Below are 18,196 nucleotides of genomic sequence, written 5' to 3'. Positions count from 1 at the left end.
ACAAAAACCAAAAAGCCCAATATGCTAGTGTTTAGTCAGGCAGTATCAAGAACTAAACTTAGGGACTAGTATCAAAGACCAGAAGTTAAGACTCTCTTAAAACAAGGGAGGGGAGACTTCCCAGTGATCCAGCAGTTAAGAATCCACCTTGCAATGCAGGGTATGCAGGTTCAACCCTTTGTCAGGGAACTAGGATCCCACATACCTCAGAGCAACTAAGCCACAACTAAGACCTAAGGCAACCAAATAAATAACTTTTTTTTTTCAAAGGGAGGGGCTGAATTTCTTCTCGTGTAACATGAACTTCAGAGATAAATAGTACAGGGCTGGAATAGCAGCTCCACAATTATCAAAATCCCATGTTCCTCCTGTATTTCTATTCTGCCATCCTTAGCTAGGGGCATCCATCTGCAAAGTCACCTCATGAGCACAAAATAGCTGCTGGAGCATCATTCAACATATCCACATTTCAGACAGGAAAAAAGATGGTAAGGACCAAAGGGCTCCTGCCTCACAACTGAGTAAGGCAATCTTTCAGGAGCTTTCCTGGAAGTTTCACCCTACAAGTTCTGCTTACATCTGCCACTCCGAGATAAGCAGTTGGAAAATATAGCTATTGTCGATTTTAGCTGAGCACACTGAAGCTGGCAAGAATACAGAAGTTGTTAGGAAAAGGGAAAGACTGAATATTAGGATGGCCCCCGACAGCATTTGCCACAATGGTAATGTCACAGTGCTAGGTAAAAGGTGAAAGAAGCAGACACAGGTGAAATACCTGGACAGAGAAATCAGTGACTGGAGGAGGAAATGACAATAATTCAGCCTTGGCAGAGTCGTTCTATAAGCTAGCCATCAAATCCAAGCAGGAAACATCCCCCTGAGCTGTGTTAATATGCACACCAAACATCTGTGCTGCTCTGGACATTCCATTCCTGAGAGAGTCGCGACAGAGCACGTGTAGAGAGCACGCTGCAGAAGCAGACATCACAGGCACAGCTGGCTGTAGCTCAAGAGTGAGACTGGCAGTGGGTTGGTAGGCCATCCAGGGCGAGAGCTGAGGGTATAAGCTCTCAACTGTGGCTGAACTCTAGAATAACCTGGGGAACTTTGAAAAATATGGATGCCTGGGTCCCATCTCTGGGGATTCTGGGTTAACAAGGTCTGGGGTGAGACCTGGGTTTGAGGAGGTTTTATACAGCTATGTATGATAAGTTTATGCAACCGGTCCATTCTAAAGGAGATCAGTCCTGGGTGTTCATTGGAAGGACTGATGCTAAAGCTGAAATTCCAGTACTTTGGCCACCTCATGCGAAGAGTTGACTCATTGGAAAAGACCCTGATGCTGGGAGGGATTGGGGGCGGGAGGACAAGGGGATGACAGAGGATGAGATGGCTGGATGGCATCACTGACTCTATGGACATGAGTTTGAGTGAACTCTGGGAGTTAGTGATCGACAGGGAGGCCTGCAATTCATAGGGTCGCAAAGAGTCGGACACGACTGAGCGACTGAACTGAACTGACTGATGATAAGTTTCACTCTTGTAGACCAGGTCCTCCAGATCCCCTGAGAAGCTGGGCAGCCCACAGAGAAGTCCCCCACATCTGAGGCTCCCTTGAGGTTAAACGATTTGCTGAAGGCCACACAGCTGGGACGGTAGGACAGCCAGGATCTGAACTTGGATCCATTTGACAGGTCAAAGCAAATGGCTCAGGGTCTTTTTTCCAATCTCAATCCTCCACCACTTGATGGGCGCAAGCATATCCCAGGAAGTCTGGAACAGCTTTCCTGCTGAGCAAGGTCTGTCTCCGGGAGCTAACAGCCACGAGGACAGATCCACCAGGAGGGAGAGAAAGGTATCTGGAGAGAGGTATGCTCTACAGAGCAAAAGCCACACGATCTCAGTCTGCAAACCAAGTGCGGGCAGCAAAGGAAGAGGGGTGGCAACTGGGACAAAAGATGACTAATGCTGCTGAGAACTGTGTCAGATATCTGACGTATTTTTCAAACTTCACAAAAACCTGTCACTTAGATGCTGTGGTCCCTATTGACAAAGGAGGAAACAGGCTCAGAGTTGACACGTTTTCAAATGAAAGGAAAAAAAACAGAAACAAAATCAAGATGGCAGAAGAAACCTAAGCGTCCACTAACCCCAGGGCTGCTGCTAATTTGAAATGAACCCCCTAGAAGCTTCAGCGGAGAAGGCAATGGCAACACACTCCAGTACTCTTGCCTGGGAAATCCCATGGATGGAGGAGCCTGGTAGGCTATAGTCCATGGGGTCGCGAAGAGTCAGACATGACTGAGCGACTTCATTTCCACTTTTCACTTTCATTCACTGGAGAAAGAAATGGCAACCCACTCGTGTTCTTGCCTGGAGAATCCCAGGGACGGGGGAGCCCAGTGGGCAGCCGTCTATGGTGTCACACAGAGTTGGACACGACTGACGTGACTTAGCGGCAGCAGAAGCTTCAAAGTAGCATCAGGTTTCTCCATGGAGCAGGTCACAGTGGGGCCACCACCTATCTTGCCAAGTGATGGCAAATCCAAAGCCACTCCCCACCTCCAAACCTCTGCTGTTCCTTCGGCCTCATCAGAACAGCCCCTGATGCTTTTTCAAAGAGCCATCCCTATAGGCACAGGGATGGATTGCCAGGATAGCAAAGGGGCAGAGGGGGAAGCTCTTCAGGAGTAGGGACCACCTCCAATATCATCTCTGGGAGCTCAGGACTCAAGACCAGTCATGCACAACCTCTGAGTGAAAGAGTGAAATGAACAATGAATGAAGTGTAGAGCTGAAATCCTGCTCCTGGATCCTCCAGCCCAGGGGCTGTGGAGGAGGCTGATGACTGTGACCAAGACCACAGCTCCACCCCTTGGTTGTGGGCCCTGGTAACTTGACCTCTCTGCACCTGTTTCCACATCTAGAAAACATGTAACACCTTATAGCCTTGTCATTAGGATTTAATTAAATAATGTGTGAAAAATGCCCAGCATGGGGCCTGACACATAAAAGGCCCTAAAAAACAACAGTAGCTCGTTTTTCCTTCCTCCTAGACAGGATTTATGTCTTGGAGCCATTTGATAGAGTGCAGCAAATAAATCAGAAATGAGAAATACAGACCTCCAAAGTCTTCCCTAGCTGCTGAACTGCACACTGACCCCTAGCCTGGTTTTCATCTCATGAACCCAAGAGGATCCACTCCCAACTGAAACACTCAATGTGTAGCTTAGTGAGTCTGGGTATTTCCACAAAGAAAAGAAAAATCAGGTTTAGATTCCGTTCCTGGCCTTAACTGCTGGGGGATGTAGTTCTTCCTCTTTATACTAGGACTGTAGAGTCTGCAAATGCACTCAACTACTGTGAAGATAGGGAACTTCCCTGGTGGCCCAAATAGTAAAGTATCTGCCTGCAATGCAGAAGACCTGGGTTCGATCCCTGGGTCAGGAAACTCCCCTAGAGAAGGGAATGGAAACCCATTCCAGTATTCTTGCCTGGAGAATTCCATGGACAGAGGAGTCTGGCAGGCTATAGTCCATGAGGTTGCACTCACCCACTGGATGTTTCCTGGTCAATCAGATGCTCAGAAACACCAAACCCAAACTCAGGTATAGAATGCTCTCTCAAGATACTCATTCTAGTCCTGGTGATGAGAAATTACAGAGAAATTTTCTTTCACTTCCATGTGGTTAAGTAGTTCTGAGGGCCTGACGTCATAAATGAATTTACAATGAACATGAGCGACTCATTTTCCTGAACCATAACTGAAATGAAGATGTCCCAAGTCTTGTTCTATTCACAATGTCATCTGACTCAGCAGTAAGTCCCTGCTGATGTCAAGTGACTTCAGAGGGCTGGTCTCTGACGAGCCCCATGTGACGCAAATTCTTCTGCTCCTGCCCTGTAGTCTTGGGCTTCCCTGGTGGCTCACATGGTAAAGAATCTGCCTGCAATGCAGGAGACCCAGGTTTGATCCCCAGATTGGGAAGATCACTGAAGGGAATGAACCCACTCCAATATTCTTGCCCAGAGAATTCCATGGACAGAGGAGCCCAGCAGGCCACAGTCCATGGAGTCACAAAGAGTCAGACACGACTCAACAACTAACACTTTCACTTTCACATCTATAGTCCGAAGGATAGGGGTTACAAGCAAGGGAATCCATTCAAGTGACCATTTTCAGAGACTAAGAGTTCTTAGAAAACCATTTTTCCTTCTCTAAAGTTGGTAAGTAAATTATAATAACAACACAGAACATATGTTGAATAGATCACCATACTTGCCAACTGAAACGCTCCAGGGATATGTTTATTCATTTTATATAATCTGGAAGCAAATCTTTTTTATCCAAGTAAAATTTTACTTTCGCCTAACGATGCTTCACAATAAAGTGCCAAACTACAACAGGAAGATAAAGAAAATGCTGGTGATGTGATTCATCTTGACAGCCTCGTGACATCCTAGTGCAGACGGAGAACAAAGAATGCACTGTGGGCAAGAGGGTATACGAGAATTCCGATCACTCAAAGAGGTACTTAGGCACCAACTGAAGCTGGGCTTACAGTAGACTGGAAAAAAACACCTGGCAGACCTGGCTTTTGTGCAGTTTGCAATCTAATGGGGGACTCCATTAAGCAAACAGTACAGGGCAATAAAATCCATGACAGAGAAAAGACAGGGCTACAAGAGGACAGGGGAGCCTTCAGCAGAAGGGTTATCTCAAGGAAGAAGACAAGGAGGAATTAGGAATTAGGAACAAAAACCAGGTTGGGGAGGGGCAGTGTAGAAGTGAGAACAAAAACTACAGAAGCAAGAGAACACAGCAGGTCCAGGGTTTTAAAGAGAAGTGACTGCAGCCATGAAATTAAAAGACGCTTACTCCTTGGAAGAAAAGTTATGACTAACTTAGACAGCATATTCAAAAACAGAGACATTACTTTGCCAACTAAGGTCCGTCTAGTCAAGGCTATGGTTTTTCCTGTGGTCATGTATGGATGTGAGAGTTGGACTGTGAAGAAGGCTGAGCGCTGAAGAATTGATGCTTTTGAACTGTGGTGTTGGAGAAGACTCTTGAGAGTCCCTTGGACTGCAAGGAGATCCAACCAGTCCATTCTGAAGGAGATCAGCCCTGGGATTTCTTTGGAAGGAATGATGATAAAGCTGAAACTCTGGTACTTTGGCCACCTCATGTGAAGAGTTGACTCATTGGAAAAGACTCTGCTGCTGGGAGGGATTGGGGGCAGGAGAAGGGGACGACCGAGGATGAGATGGCTGGATGGCATCACGGACTCAATGGACATGAGTCTGAGTGAACTCTGGGAGTTGGTGATGGGCAGGGAGGCCTGGCATGCTGAGATTCATGGGGTCGCAAAGAGTCGGACACGACTGAGTGACTGAACTGAACTGACACGATAAGATGAGCAGTCTGGAAAGATCACTCAGAGGCAGGACTGCTGGGAGAGAGCACAACTAGGGAAGTGCCTGCTGCCACAAGAAAGCTGAGAGACCCAAATAACATCACGGAATGTGCAGTGAGCACTTTCTTGGTCCAAGCACTGAGACAGCAAGTACTTTATGAACATTCTTATTAGATCCTTACAACAATCCTGAGGAGGAACTTCTACAGATGAGACAACTGTTGGTATTTTATTTTCTCATTTCCCCAATCTTCCCCCAAAATTAAAATGTGTTTCTTACCTTTGCTGCTGCTTAAAACAGTACAAGGCACAGTAGATATTCAAGGCATAGAGGATGAGACGTGTGGCTGAATGAACCAATAAAGCAATCTTACTCACAAGCACACCGAGTGAAGGACCCCACGCCCACTGCACTTACCACACTAGGTTGCAATTGTTAGTCTCTGCTGGTCCTTCTCCATCTTGTATGCTGGTCCCTCAGCTCACCAACCTCCAGACTGTGCGAAGCTCAGACCAGGGCTTTCTTCTGTCTTATCTACACCCATTTCACTGCATCTCATCCTATGGTTTTAAATATCATCAACTGGCTGATGGCTCTCAGCTCTTTATCTCCATCAGAGACTTTCCCCCATGAACTCTAGATCTTTTTTTCCAGTGGGGGGTAGCGATGGGGGAGGAGGTTGGAGTGCAGCCCATGGGATCTTAGTTCACCAGCTAGGATCAAAGCCCTAGTTCACCAACTAGGGCTCACAGCAGTGAAAGCTGATCACCAGGGAATTCCCTCCAGACCCTTTTTTTCAGTCACTTACTCACCATCTCCTCTTGGCTGCCCAACACTCACCTCAAACTTACTTTGTCCGAAAGTCGGCTCCTTTCTCTGTCTTCTCATCTCAGTCAAATGGCAACTATATTCTTCCAGCTGCATAAGTCAGAGGCCAACATCTTGGTATTGTTCTTGACTTGTGCCTCTCAAACCTTTATCTGCTCCATCAGCAACTCTTATTAACACTTACCTTCAAAATATATCCAGAATTCAGCTTGTCACAGCCTCTACTGCTGCCACCCCAGGCTGGCTGCCTTCATTTTGCCCAAATTATTGTAAAAGCTTCTCAGTGGTCTCCCCAATTCCCTCCCTGCTTTTTTGATTCTCAACTGCTGTGGTTGTGTCCAATGCCTCTACTGTTCACACCCCTGTGCTGGCTCCTGTTCAGGCGAGACGTCCTCGCCCTGGCCTGGGAGACCCCCCGAAGAGCTGGCTGCATCTCCTCCTGCGCTCCCAGCTCTACCTTCTCTGGCCACAGTGGCCCCCTTGCCTGTGCTGGAGCAGACCAAGCTATCCCAATGTCAAGCCTTCGTACTTGCTGTATCCTCACTTGGGGACACTCTCCAGACACCTGCCTGACTCACTACCTCACCTTTGAGGTCTCAACTCAAGCGCCACCCTCTGAATGAGCAGCCCCCTTGTAACCGCAACCCTCCTTCTCCCTACTCACATACAAGCTAATCACTAAATTTGACTTTTTCTCTGCCTCTCCTGAGCCCCCAACTGCAGGAGGGCAAGGACTCTACTTGGCTCACTGTTATATCCCCAATACTAACAAAAATGTGAAGCACAGGGGAGATCTCAACAAATATATACTGAATGAAGAAGGAATGAATGAATTCTCTTTACAGGATCTTCTCCATGCTGGCCACACTGGGCATCAGAGACAAACTGAGGAGACAGAAAATTTCGATAGAACTGCATTACACATAACCCCATAAAGCATAGAGGCTGATGGCTTTAATTTGAAGAATCTCTCATATGTGTTTTCTGATCAAAAAAGAACAAGCAAGGAGTCTGAAACAATCTGAAAATGCTTTTAAAAAATATTTTAGGAATTTTATTATAAAATTTTTAATTCATGTATTAAAATGTATACCAAGGCAAAAAAATCATGTAAGCATATCACAATTACAAAAGTCTTCAAAACACACAAAACATATCCAATGTAAAAAAAAAAAAACTTACACATACAAAATACAATGTATTTCCAATTAAAAAATAATAAAGCAAGGAGAAATGTTTGAAAAATGCTCGTCCCAAAGTAAAAAACAAAACCCTCCCCTTGACTGGCCACTTAAGCTGCCTTGAAAGGCTCTTCTTCTTCCCTCATGTTACCTGGTCTTTCTTCTTATTTTTCTTTTTATTTGTAAGATAAAGGCCAATCAAGGCATTTTTAAAGGCATATCTGTTGCTATACTTTCATAGTCAAGTGACTTAATTCCAAAAGTTAAAACTTATACTCTGAGCTATAAACATAGAGTTCCTAAACACTGTATGCAAATCAAATTATGATTTGGGTACTCTACACAGAACATGCCACTACAGAAATTTCTTTTTATGAAATTGAGATTTTCACATCACATTTGCTTAAGTCACAGTAAGTCCATAAATCAGTTCCTCAACCCACCATAAAACAAACAAACAAAAAAAAAAACAAAATCAAATCTAATCAAAGTATTTTATTCACTCTACTTATGGTTCCCTCAAGTGCTAAATAGGAACATCTAATCTAAAATACATCTGGAGTGGTCTATCCCCCTACCCACCCCACATCTACTAATATGCACCAACAACAGAAACTGGCTCAATGCTTGCCTACTATTAAAGCTGATATTCACTTGATTTAGTTGTTGCAGCAACAAAAATTTTTGTCTTTTTATGTACGAACCACATCTATTACGAACACTTAACAATATATTTCAGGGAAAATGTTTGGATTTAAGCTGCAAATAAAATTCCTAATCAGAAGGTCAAAAAAGCTAGTTTCTGATATTATTGATATGCTTTTCCCTGTCAAAAACTATTTGAGTGCTGGCAGCATCCGTGTTTGCTGTGCATTAGGAGACTTTGACCTCTGCACTGACAAGATCAACTTTACCCCCGGGCTGCAGTTAGTCAACCCACACACTCACTGGATTATATCGAAGGGCAGTTTCCCAAGAGAGTCCCAGCTGCTTGGCCACCATCTAAACCTCCTGATGAAGAACACAGGCCTAAGGATGCTGACACAGGAAGTGTGTGACATGAAGTCTGAGGGTCAGGCCACTGTCATCCAGTAGCTGGAGCAGACCATCAAGGATCAGGACAGCTAAGCTGGAGAAGCAATACCTCGCCCTAGAGGTGGGTCTGGAAGCCCTCAGGTTGGGCGAACATGACGTCAGATATGAAAGGACTGTACAGGCCAAGCCCATCCAGACGTCCCTGATGGAAGAGGGTGGTGTGCTGGCACTTCCTCCTGGGGGGCCCCAAAGGTGGGCCCCCCACCCTTGACCGCACACGGAGAATCAATGGAGCTGCCCTTGCCTTCCGGACCTCAGACCAAGTTCTGCTCAGAAATCTCTTTGGTCGTGTCTCCAAGGCGAATATCAGTTCAGCCTGATGCACAGCCATCCCTCCAGTCTCCACCGCCTGCATCCCTTCCCTGGTCTGACAGTCACAGACAGGCCAGAGACCCAGTGCTTCACTTATTTGGGAAAAAATTGAAGAGCCATCCATAGATTCATCCAAAACCCATCCAAAAGACCTCAGAAAACTCAAGAAAGACCTGAGAGCCTGTGAAGTTGAAGCGGGGAAAGTTTACCAAGTGTCCTCAAAAGGGCACATTTAGCCTTTCAAAGAAAACATGGAACACTTTCTTATTCAAGCTAACATTGACCAAGAAGCAGATGAGAACTCACTGACAGAGACTCCTAAGTGCTTTTTGGAGACTACAGCCTATTTCTTCATGAGACCAAAAATTGGAAAGAAGGAAGTGTCCCCAAACGTTTTCTTCAGTATCTGGCATGAATTCAGCTCTGACTTTAAAGACTTTTGGAAGAAAGAGAACAAACTTATTTTCCAAGAAAGAGTAAAAGAAGCTGAAGAGGTGTGTAGGCAGAAAAAGGGAAAATCACTCTATAAAATAAAACTAAGACATGACTCTGGAATTAAAGCAAAAATAAGCATGAAAACCTAACCAATGAAAAGCAGAACAAAAATGAGTCACTGCAGCTGCTTCCACCTCTCCTGTCTCCTCCATGTGTATATGAACTTCAATGATATAATGGGCATTTAACAGAGATTGCTCTGTGCAATACTGTATTTAGTGTTTCTATTTTAACTTTTTTAGGATGTTAATTTATATGAAAATAAAATACATAATAAAAGAAAAAAAAAGAAAAACTATCTTTTCTAATTTCTCTTTTTAATTAACTTTTGAGGGAGAGAAAGGAGGAGGAAGAGAAGGGAAGGAAAACAGACTGGCTGGGAGGTTAAAGGTGATATCTTCCAGTCACAATGACTCTTCCAGTATGGTGTAGAAAACCAGAGAATTCTCTTGAAATTCGCTAAGAGAACAGCACTGGCAATGCCATTCATCTAAAAGTAAATGGAATTTAGAAGAAAATTATTATTATTATTATTTACTATTTTCTATATCTTAGAAGAAGTCTGTTGTTAAAACTTAGGATTAAAATTATCTCCTCAATTATTCCAATTTACTAACATTTAAATGTGGAACAATTGCTTTTAAGAAAAGAGAGAAAGTGAGGATTAAGAAAGGTTAAGTTCAGTCAAGTAGGAAGTCTGGTACATAAAAAACCAGACAGAGCAGGAGAGTGCCCAGTCCAGAGACTGACAGAGTCCAGGTCCAGCCTGGGGCTGCCACAAGCTAAGGGAAAAAGGTAGACAGACAAAATCTACTCTCTCCAACATGCATAACATTTGCTTCACAGAGAGAACTTTGAAACCTAAGACTCACTTATCAAGTGAATTAAAGAAAATTTTGCAAACTGTGCACATAGACACAATATTTTGAAAGCAAATTTTAAGGGGTGCAAAGAGGCTCAGAGATTATATTTGGGAGAATTATATACCCCCTTGGGGTGTAGTTCAGAAAGCAGGCTACCACCACCCTGAGGCATGGCCTGCACCAATGACAGTATTAAAATATATATATTTCCTTTCAATTATTTTCATTATTATGTCAACCAATTTGAATGCAGCAAGGAAGAATTTTACCAATGGTATAACTAGGTACATATTTACATTTTCATTTGCATCTTAAGGACAAACTGTTAAAAAATGATGGTGATAATGAAAAACAAGATTAAAGGCATGTTCATTTGGGAAAAATTACATTAACATTATTCATCCAACCACAAACACTTTTGTAATGAATGCAATACTACAAAACAATTCACAGCTTTATAAAAGTTACAGTACAGAGTTTCATTAGGATTTTTTTCCAATTCAAAATTAAAAGAGGTCAACTTACATCACCACTTAACTATTTTACTCTAAAATCTTTAAAATATATAAAATACCAAGATTATCAACAGTCACATATGTTTTGAAGTCAGGGGACACATGTATTTTCTTAAGATTGGTTCCGTTTGTGTAGAAGGTCTGTGAGGATTCCCCAGTGAGAACATTCCACCACTGTGCAGAGAAAAACAAAATTCTTATTAGGCTGGTAATTACAGTGTGAGACAATGTGCAGTGCCAACGGGATCCTTCGCCCTCGCCCCTCCTACTCCCAAATTTAAGCTAATGCCAGGAAAGATGTCTATAGATAGTTTAATGCTAAATACAGTATCATCAACCCAGTCTGCCTTTCATGATTAGCCCTGGTGAGTGCCTCACAGCGACCCCACACCTAACTAACCCCCTTGTTAGGCAAAATGGAAAAACACGCAGCCTACTCAAAACTGCAATCACAGGCTACCCTAGAGCCCATTACAGCCACAGCTGGACTGAATTCTGTCTGCATGTCATCCTCAGTAGAATGGCAAGAACAATCCTCTATGTAGTCAAGTAGTCTTGACTGCTCATAATAGGAGCTGCAGAACAGAATAGGTTCTCTCTACTGAATCCTTTCACCAGGAGTGATTCAAGAGCCCATGACCAAATTTTTTATTTGGGCTTCCCTGGTGGCTCAGTGGTAACGAATCTGACTGCCAATGCAAAAGACACAGGTTAGATCCCTGATACAGGAAGACCCCACAAGCCTCAGAGCAACGAAGCCACAACTCTTGAGCCTGTGCTCTAGAGCACAGGAGCCACAACTACTGAGCCCACGTGTCACAGCTGGTGCTCCGCAGCAAGAGAAACCACTGCAATGAGAAGCCCATCGTTGCAATTAGAGAGTAGCCCCTGCTCACCACAACTAGAGAAAAGCCTGTGCAACAACGAAGACCTAGCACAGCCAAAAATAAAAAAATAATGTTTTAAAAAGTCTATACATGTATTTGCCAAATAAATACTGAACATTCAAATGCAGGAGGTACTCAGACCAAGTCCTTCCTTTCTCCTCCCAATTGTTGAATTGGCTAAGATTATAATAATATTTATATTCTGTTACCAAATGGAGATCATGATGCTTACCTATATATCACAGCTAAGGGAAGAGACCGTGTCCATGAACAACTTTTGAAAAGGCCTCAGGTACATCAAGATTCTGAGAATTATAAACGCAATGGTCACTTCTGTATCCGTGGCAATGCCCAGCATTCTGCCTTGCTCGTGTGACTGGATCAACTATTCATGTTCACTATTGGTCATGCTAACTGGTAAAAGCATACCTTGTGGACTTAAGTAAAGCAACATGTACTAACTTGAAATTTTCCACAACTAACAATTTCGCACCATAAAACAGCAGTGTAATCAAGACTGCAGAGGACAGCCACTAAAGGCAAATCATAGAGATCAGCTGGTCCAACTGCCCTACCTTAAAAGTAAGGAAACCAGGGTTGAGAGAGAAGAAAGGCCTTGTCACTGTGGATGACACTGCTAGCAGGTGGCAGAAGTGGAACAGATACCTGGTTTCCCAACCTTGTGCACCCATACCCCTCCCACTATTCAACCTCTCGGCTTGGAAACACCACCCCACAGTCATTAATGTGGTCATGGATGAAAAGACAATATTAAACAGGACTCTCTTTTTGGCCATACCACACAGCATACCCTTAGTTCCTTAACCAGTGATTGAATCTATGCCCCCCTGCAGTGGAAGCACGGAGTCTTAACCACTTAAACAGGACTTATGCAGGGGACTTCTAGGGCAGTGAAACTGCTCTGCATAATACTACAATGGTGGACACATCATTATACATTCATCAAAATTCATAAAATGTACAATACCAAGAGTGAATCCTAACAGAAATTATGGACTTTAGTGATAATGAACATTCATCAGTTATAACAAATGTACCCTCTGGTGGAGGATGTTGATAGTGGGGAGGCTTCTATGTGGAGACGGTGGGGTATATGAGAACTCGGTACTTTTCAACCAATTTTACTGTGAAACTAAATTTTCTCTAAGAAATAATTTTTTTTAGAAATAGCAGTAGAGGAAAGGATACATTGGGAATTGGGGACTAACAGCTACAAACTACTATATATAAAATAGATAAGCAATAAGGACCTACTGTTACAGCACAGAGAATTATATTCAATATCTATATTATAAACATATATATAACTGAATCATTTTGCTGTACAACTGAAACACTAAATCAACTACACTTCACTTTTTAAAAAACGGAATAAAACAGCTAACGTTTACTCAGGGTACACGGTGCGCCACCATGTATATGTACTTTACATGTATTAACTCCTTTAACCCTCCCAACCCTATGAGGTAGGTATTATTATTATACCAATTTTATAGATGAGAAATCATCTTATGCAAGATCACAAAGCTAACGAGTGGCAGAGCTAGGCTCTGAATTCAGGCAGTCTGCCCCAAGGCTCATTCTCCTGAACTTAATATTCTGTTGCCTCTAAGTAATGGCAAACCTGTACTTATCACCATGTATTTAATATTTCAAATCAGCCTTTCTCCTCACGAGTATAACTTACTGTGGATTTCTTGCCTTTCTAACAGGAGGTACTCTGCAGCATAACACAAGTAAATTACATTATTTTTAACTTAGAAATAATGTTAAAAGCTAAGAGCTTTTTAGCTACTGGATACACATTTTATCTTACTAACATTCAATTTATATAGCTTGGGTTATAAACAGACTCAAAAGGCCTATTTTCTTGGATACTACAGCAGCTATTCCTTTTTACTTTTAATTTGCTTTGTGCTTTTGGATAGTCTCATTAACATGCTGGGTAGATGCAGGCTGGGCTATATCATAATCAGTTTAACCATGCTGGTAACCAAACCAGAAGAAAGAATAGCCTGTCACTGAAATATACAGACTGAATACATAGGCTATAGGTTCTTTCATGCTCAAGACATAACTCTACAGACGCTGATTCTGCTGTTTATCTCGTGCTTCTCTAGGAACGCTGGCTATCTAGTCACTGATCTCTATTCTATCTTGTAAGCCAGATTCACAATTCTGTGATAGTCTTCTATGGGGCCCAGAGAATCTAAAGAAAGAGTCTCTAGAAGCTCAATATCAAAGCTGAGCAGTTAAGTTTTTCACCAGTTAATATAGCTGAAGACTCCCAGCTTCCAACACAAAAACAGCAATGCTGCTCCCCTAAGAATTATCCTCAGAGCAGTTTATCTCTATACTCAAGGAGGACAAGGGGTAACAGTATCTCAATCCCCCAATAACTAAAGAAAGGTGTGCCTTTCTTTGTTGTTACTGTTTAGTTGCTGAGTCATGTCTGTGACCCTGTGGGCCTTTATTTAGGTACAGGCTAAAGCAACATCTTGTGAACTACAGTGTACTTTCAATGTAAACCTGCAAAATGAATCACAATACACATCCTCTCATAGAGCTAAACACTGCCCCTCTGACTTCTCTTTTTTACAAGCTAGAGTATTCATTCAATAAAATTGTATTTATATAGGTGCCATATATCCAAAAACTTCAATTCAGTCATTCATATATTTTTGAACATCTATACTGTGCTAATGTTCAAATTACACCACAACTGCACTCATTTCACATGCTAGCAAATGCTCAAAATTCTCCAAGCAAGGCTTCAACAGTACATGAACCGAGAATTTCCAGATGTTCAAGATGAATTTAGAAAAGGCAGAGGAACCAGATATCAAATGGCAAACATCCACTGGATCATAAAAAAAAGCAAGAGAATTCCAGAAAAACATCTACTTCTGCTTCATTGACTACACTAAAGCCTTTGACTGCATGGATCACAACAAACTGGGGAAAATTTTTAAAGGGACGGGAATACCAGACCACCTTACCTGCCTCCTGAAAAATCTGTATACAGGTCAAGAAGCAACAGTTAGAACCTGACGTGGAACAACGGATTGGTTCCAAATTGGGCAAGGAGTACATCAAGGCTGTATATTTTCACCCTGATTATTTAACCTTATAAGCAGAAAACATCATGCAAAATGCCAGACTGGATGAAGCACAAGCTGGAATCAAGACTGCTGGGAGACATATAAGATATGCAGATGACACCACCCTTATGGCAGAAAGAGTAGAGGAACTAAAGAGCCTCTTGATTAAAGTGAAAGAGGAGAGAAGAAGCTGGCTTAAAACTCAACATTCAAAAAAATGATGATCATGAGATCCAGTCCCATCATTTCATGGCAAATAGCAAGCTGATGGGCAAACAATGGAAACAGTGAGAGAATTTATTTTTTTGAGCTCCAAAATCACTGCAGATTGTGACTGCAGCCATGAAATTGAAAGATGCTTGCTCCCTGGAAGAAAAGCTATGACCAACCTAGAAAGCATATTAAAAAGCAGAGACGTTACTTTGCTAACAAAGGTCTGTCTAGTCAAAGCTATAGTTTTTCCAGTAGTCATGTATGGATGTTGAGAGTTGGGCCATAAAGAAGGCTGAGCATTGATGAACTGATGCTTTTGAACTGTGGTGTTGGAGAAAACTCTTGAGAATCCCTTGGACTGCAAGGATATCAAACCAGTCAATCCTAAAGGAAATCAGTCCTGAATATTCATTGGAAGGACTGATGCTGAAGCTCCAATACTTAGGCCACCTGATGCAAAGAGCCAACTCATTAGAAAAGACCCTGATGCTGGGAAAGATTGAAGGTAGGAGGAGAAGGGGACGCAGAGGATGAGATGGTTGGATGGTATCACCGACTCAATCGACATGAATTTGAACAAGCTCCAGGAGATAGTGAAGGACAGGGAAACCTGGCATGCTGCAGTCCATAGGGTCACAAAGAGTTGGACACGATTGAGTGACTGAACAACAACAATATTGTGCCAGGGGGCTTCCCTGGTAGCTCAGCTGGTTCTCCTGGTCCTTCACCCCTGAGAAGGGACAGGCTACAGATTCCCATATTCTTGGGCTTCCTGGGTGGCTCAGATGCTAAAGAATCCACCAGCAACTCAGGAGACCTGGGTTTGATCCCTGGGTTGGGAAGATCCCCTAGAGAAGGGAATGGCAACTCACTCTAGTATTCTTGCCTGAAGAATCCCATGGACAGAGGAGCCTGGCGGGCTACAGTCCATGGGGTCTCAAAGAGTCAGATACAACTGGGCGATGAACCACAGTTGTAAAGTACACAATACTACACTACAGTACACATACACTACAGTATGTGAAGTACACACACTGTACTAGACAATTAGAGTCATCTCCTACCCTTGAACATTTTCAGGAAGGAAAAAACAGTATCACAAGATCTAATTCAATAGCATTCTATATTAAGCGATCAGTACAATATACAGTACCATCTTCAAACCCCTTTTACACATCAACTGCTACTCAAAAGGCTCAGCTCCAGCACCCCTTCCCCAGGAACCGTCTGTTGTCTCCTTCGTGTTTCCAATATCCTTCTGCAGACATGTCCTAGAACCCCTCTTACACTTAACAGACTTTATTTACTGTCTGTTTCCCTCAAAGACTGTCAACCACCTAGGCAAAAACCAAGTTTTAAACACTGTCCCACACAGGAGAGTCAGCACACAGTGGCACTTAGTACATTCTTAGTGAGGGGATGGATAAAAAGATGTAAGCATCAAAAAACCACCCTGAGGCACTACAACATACTCGACAGTGGCCTCAGTATTTACTAATACTAGGTTCGTATAAGCAAATGTACTAAGCAATTTTAGGAAATTCACAACCTCTATGAACATCACTTTCCTCACCTACAAACCAAAGATGATAAAATTTAAGTCTCACAAAGCTGGCTACAAAGATGATGTAAGTAAAGCATTTTCTAAACTATAAAGCAATATGCTGCTGTTGCTATTTTTATTATTACTACTACTATAATGATAGTATAATACTATTATTACTATTACCACTAATACTTAAGAAAATAAATTTCACAAATAAAAAAATTTTTTAAAGACTTTCAACCAACACAGTTCACAATTAGCAAAGTAGGAAATCAAATCCAGTTAAACACCCTACTTTCTAGTCATTCTGATTGTCTAAGACTTGTATGGGGTGGTATGAGAGCTCTGGTCTGAGAACATCCCTAACACTGTCATCAGAACTTCCAAAAGACCTGAGGAAAGCAGCCTTGCAGATCCATCTCGACATACAAAACAGGGTAATAGTAACTGCCCCTCTTTTCTGATGGGTTGTATGAGGCCCAGCTGAGACACAAGATGTGAAAATAGCTTGGAAAGCAGGGTACAGGCTGCTCTTTTCCTTCAGTCTTTGAGAATCCCTCACCTTGAGATATCCGCCAGCAGAAACAAGCATTTTGGTGTCTGGAGAAAAGCAAAGATCGGTCACCCAGCCTCCATGAGTAGAAGCTCCTTCTTCTACTGAAATTGGAGCACACAAATGAAGAAGCTCACCGTTTGAGACATTCCATATCTACAAAAGTGATACACAGTTCATTAGCAGGGTTACTCAGAAGTTTTATATCTATCTCATCTGGAACATATTTGGAAATTTTTCTTAAAAATATAATTACAATTCAGTGATACCTTGGTAATTTTTTTAGATTATATTCTTTTTCAAATTAAAAAATATATATACAATTAAAATGCATTACTTATGATATTTATCATTAACTATACACCAAAAAAAAATAACAAAAGGACTTAAGAGTGATTAATTAGAAAACTGCAACTCTTTCACTGAATAAAAAGAGTATGATAAGAGAAGCAGGGAATAAACAAAACAGGCCTAACAAATTAAACTACCTCAAAAGAACAAAGAATTCTAGTTTAGGATCTAGAATAACAACAGACACAATACAAACACAAAAAGTATACATATTTTAAACAGTAAGTCCAGTAAGTTTTTTTAATATACATAAGTATAATTTTTAATATTTTATATGTATAAAATAAGGAAGCAAACATATAAACATTCACTAAAATTGTTTTACTGAACTCCTATAAACAACCTAATTACTAACAGATACTAATATTTCCATTTACTTCCAGTGATAATATATCAGCAATACTCTAATTTTTCAAAGAAATTACACATCAGAATAAGAAAAATAGAGGCATAAATAGCAAAAGAAAATAATAAAAATCATCATTTGTAAATACCTCCCTGGGAAATCCAAGAGAATCAAATGGAAAACTGACTAGAAAGAATTCAGTAAGACAGCTAGATATAAGATATACATATATATAAAATTAACTGCTTTCCTGTATTTTTGAAAAATCAAGTGGAAAAACAAATTTTTTTAAAGTACTAAAGAAAATTTTTTGAACAGCACTTAAAGAGAGACAATTTTTACCTTTAGGGCTTTCTGGAAAATGAAACGCTGCCTTATAACCAATAAAGAGGTCCTTTCATCCAGAGATGAGGACTCAGAGCAAAACCAATGTTCCCAAAGCAGCCCTGCTCCTTCAGCAGGTGTGATATT

The 18,196-nt window shown here is 41.8% G+C and overlaps 1 protein-coding gene across 4 annotated transcripts in view; it reads right to left on the bottom strand.

Moving 5' to 3' along the window:
* Positions 1 to 7,584: 7,584 nt before the first annotated feature.
* APAF1 (apoptotic peptidase activating factor 1) overlaps positions 7,585 to 18,196 on the bottom strand; it is an 81,856-nt gene continuing 71,244 nt past the window's right edge. For 3 of the 4 annotated variants that reach the window (XM_069585116.1, XM_069585118.1, XM_069585117.1), the window contains 2 exons: positions 17,038 to 17,184; positions 7,585 to 10,881 (listed from right to left, as the gene is read on the bottom strand). In XM_069585116.1, coding sequence (XP_069441217.1) covers positions 10,735 to 10,881; positions 17,038 to 17,184 — 294 coding nt within the window. In that variant the 3' untranslated portion in view covers positions 7,585 to 10,734. The remainder of the gene's footprint in view (positions 10,882 to 17,037; positions 17,185 to 18,196) is intronic. The other variant, XR_011256028.1, reaches the window with a different exon arrangement.

Source organism: Ovis canadensis, chromosome 3 (assembly GCF_042477335.2).
Source record: "Ovis canadensis isolate MfBH-ARS-UI-01 breed Bighorn chromosome 3, ARS-UI_OviCan_v2, whole genome shotgun sequence".
NCBI classification, from domain to species: domain Eukaryota; kingdom Metazoa; phylum Chordata; class Mammalia; order Artiodactyla; family Bovidae; genus Ovis; species Ovis canadensis.
The sequence above is the reverse complement of the archived record's forward strand: the minus strand, read 5'-3'. Positions and strand labels throughout refer to the sequence as shown.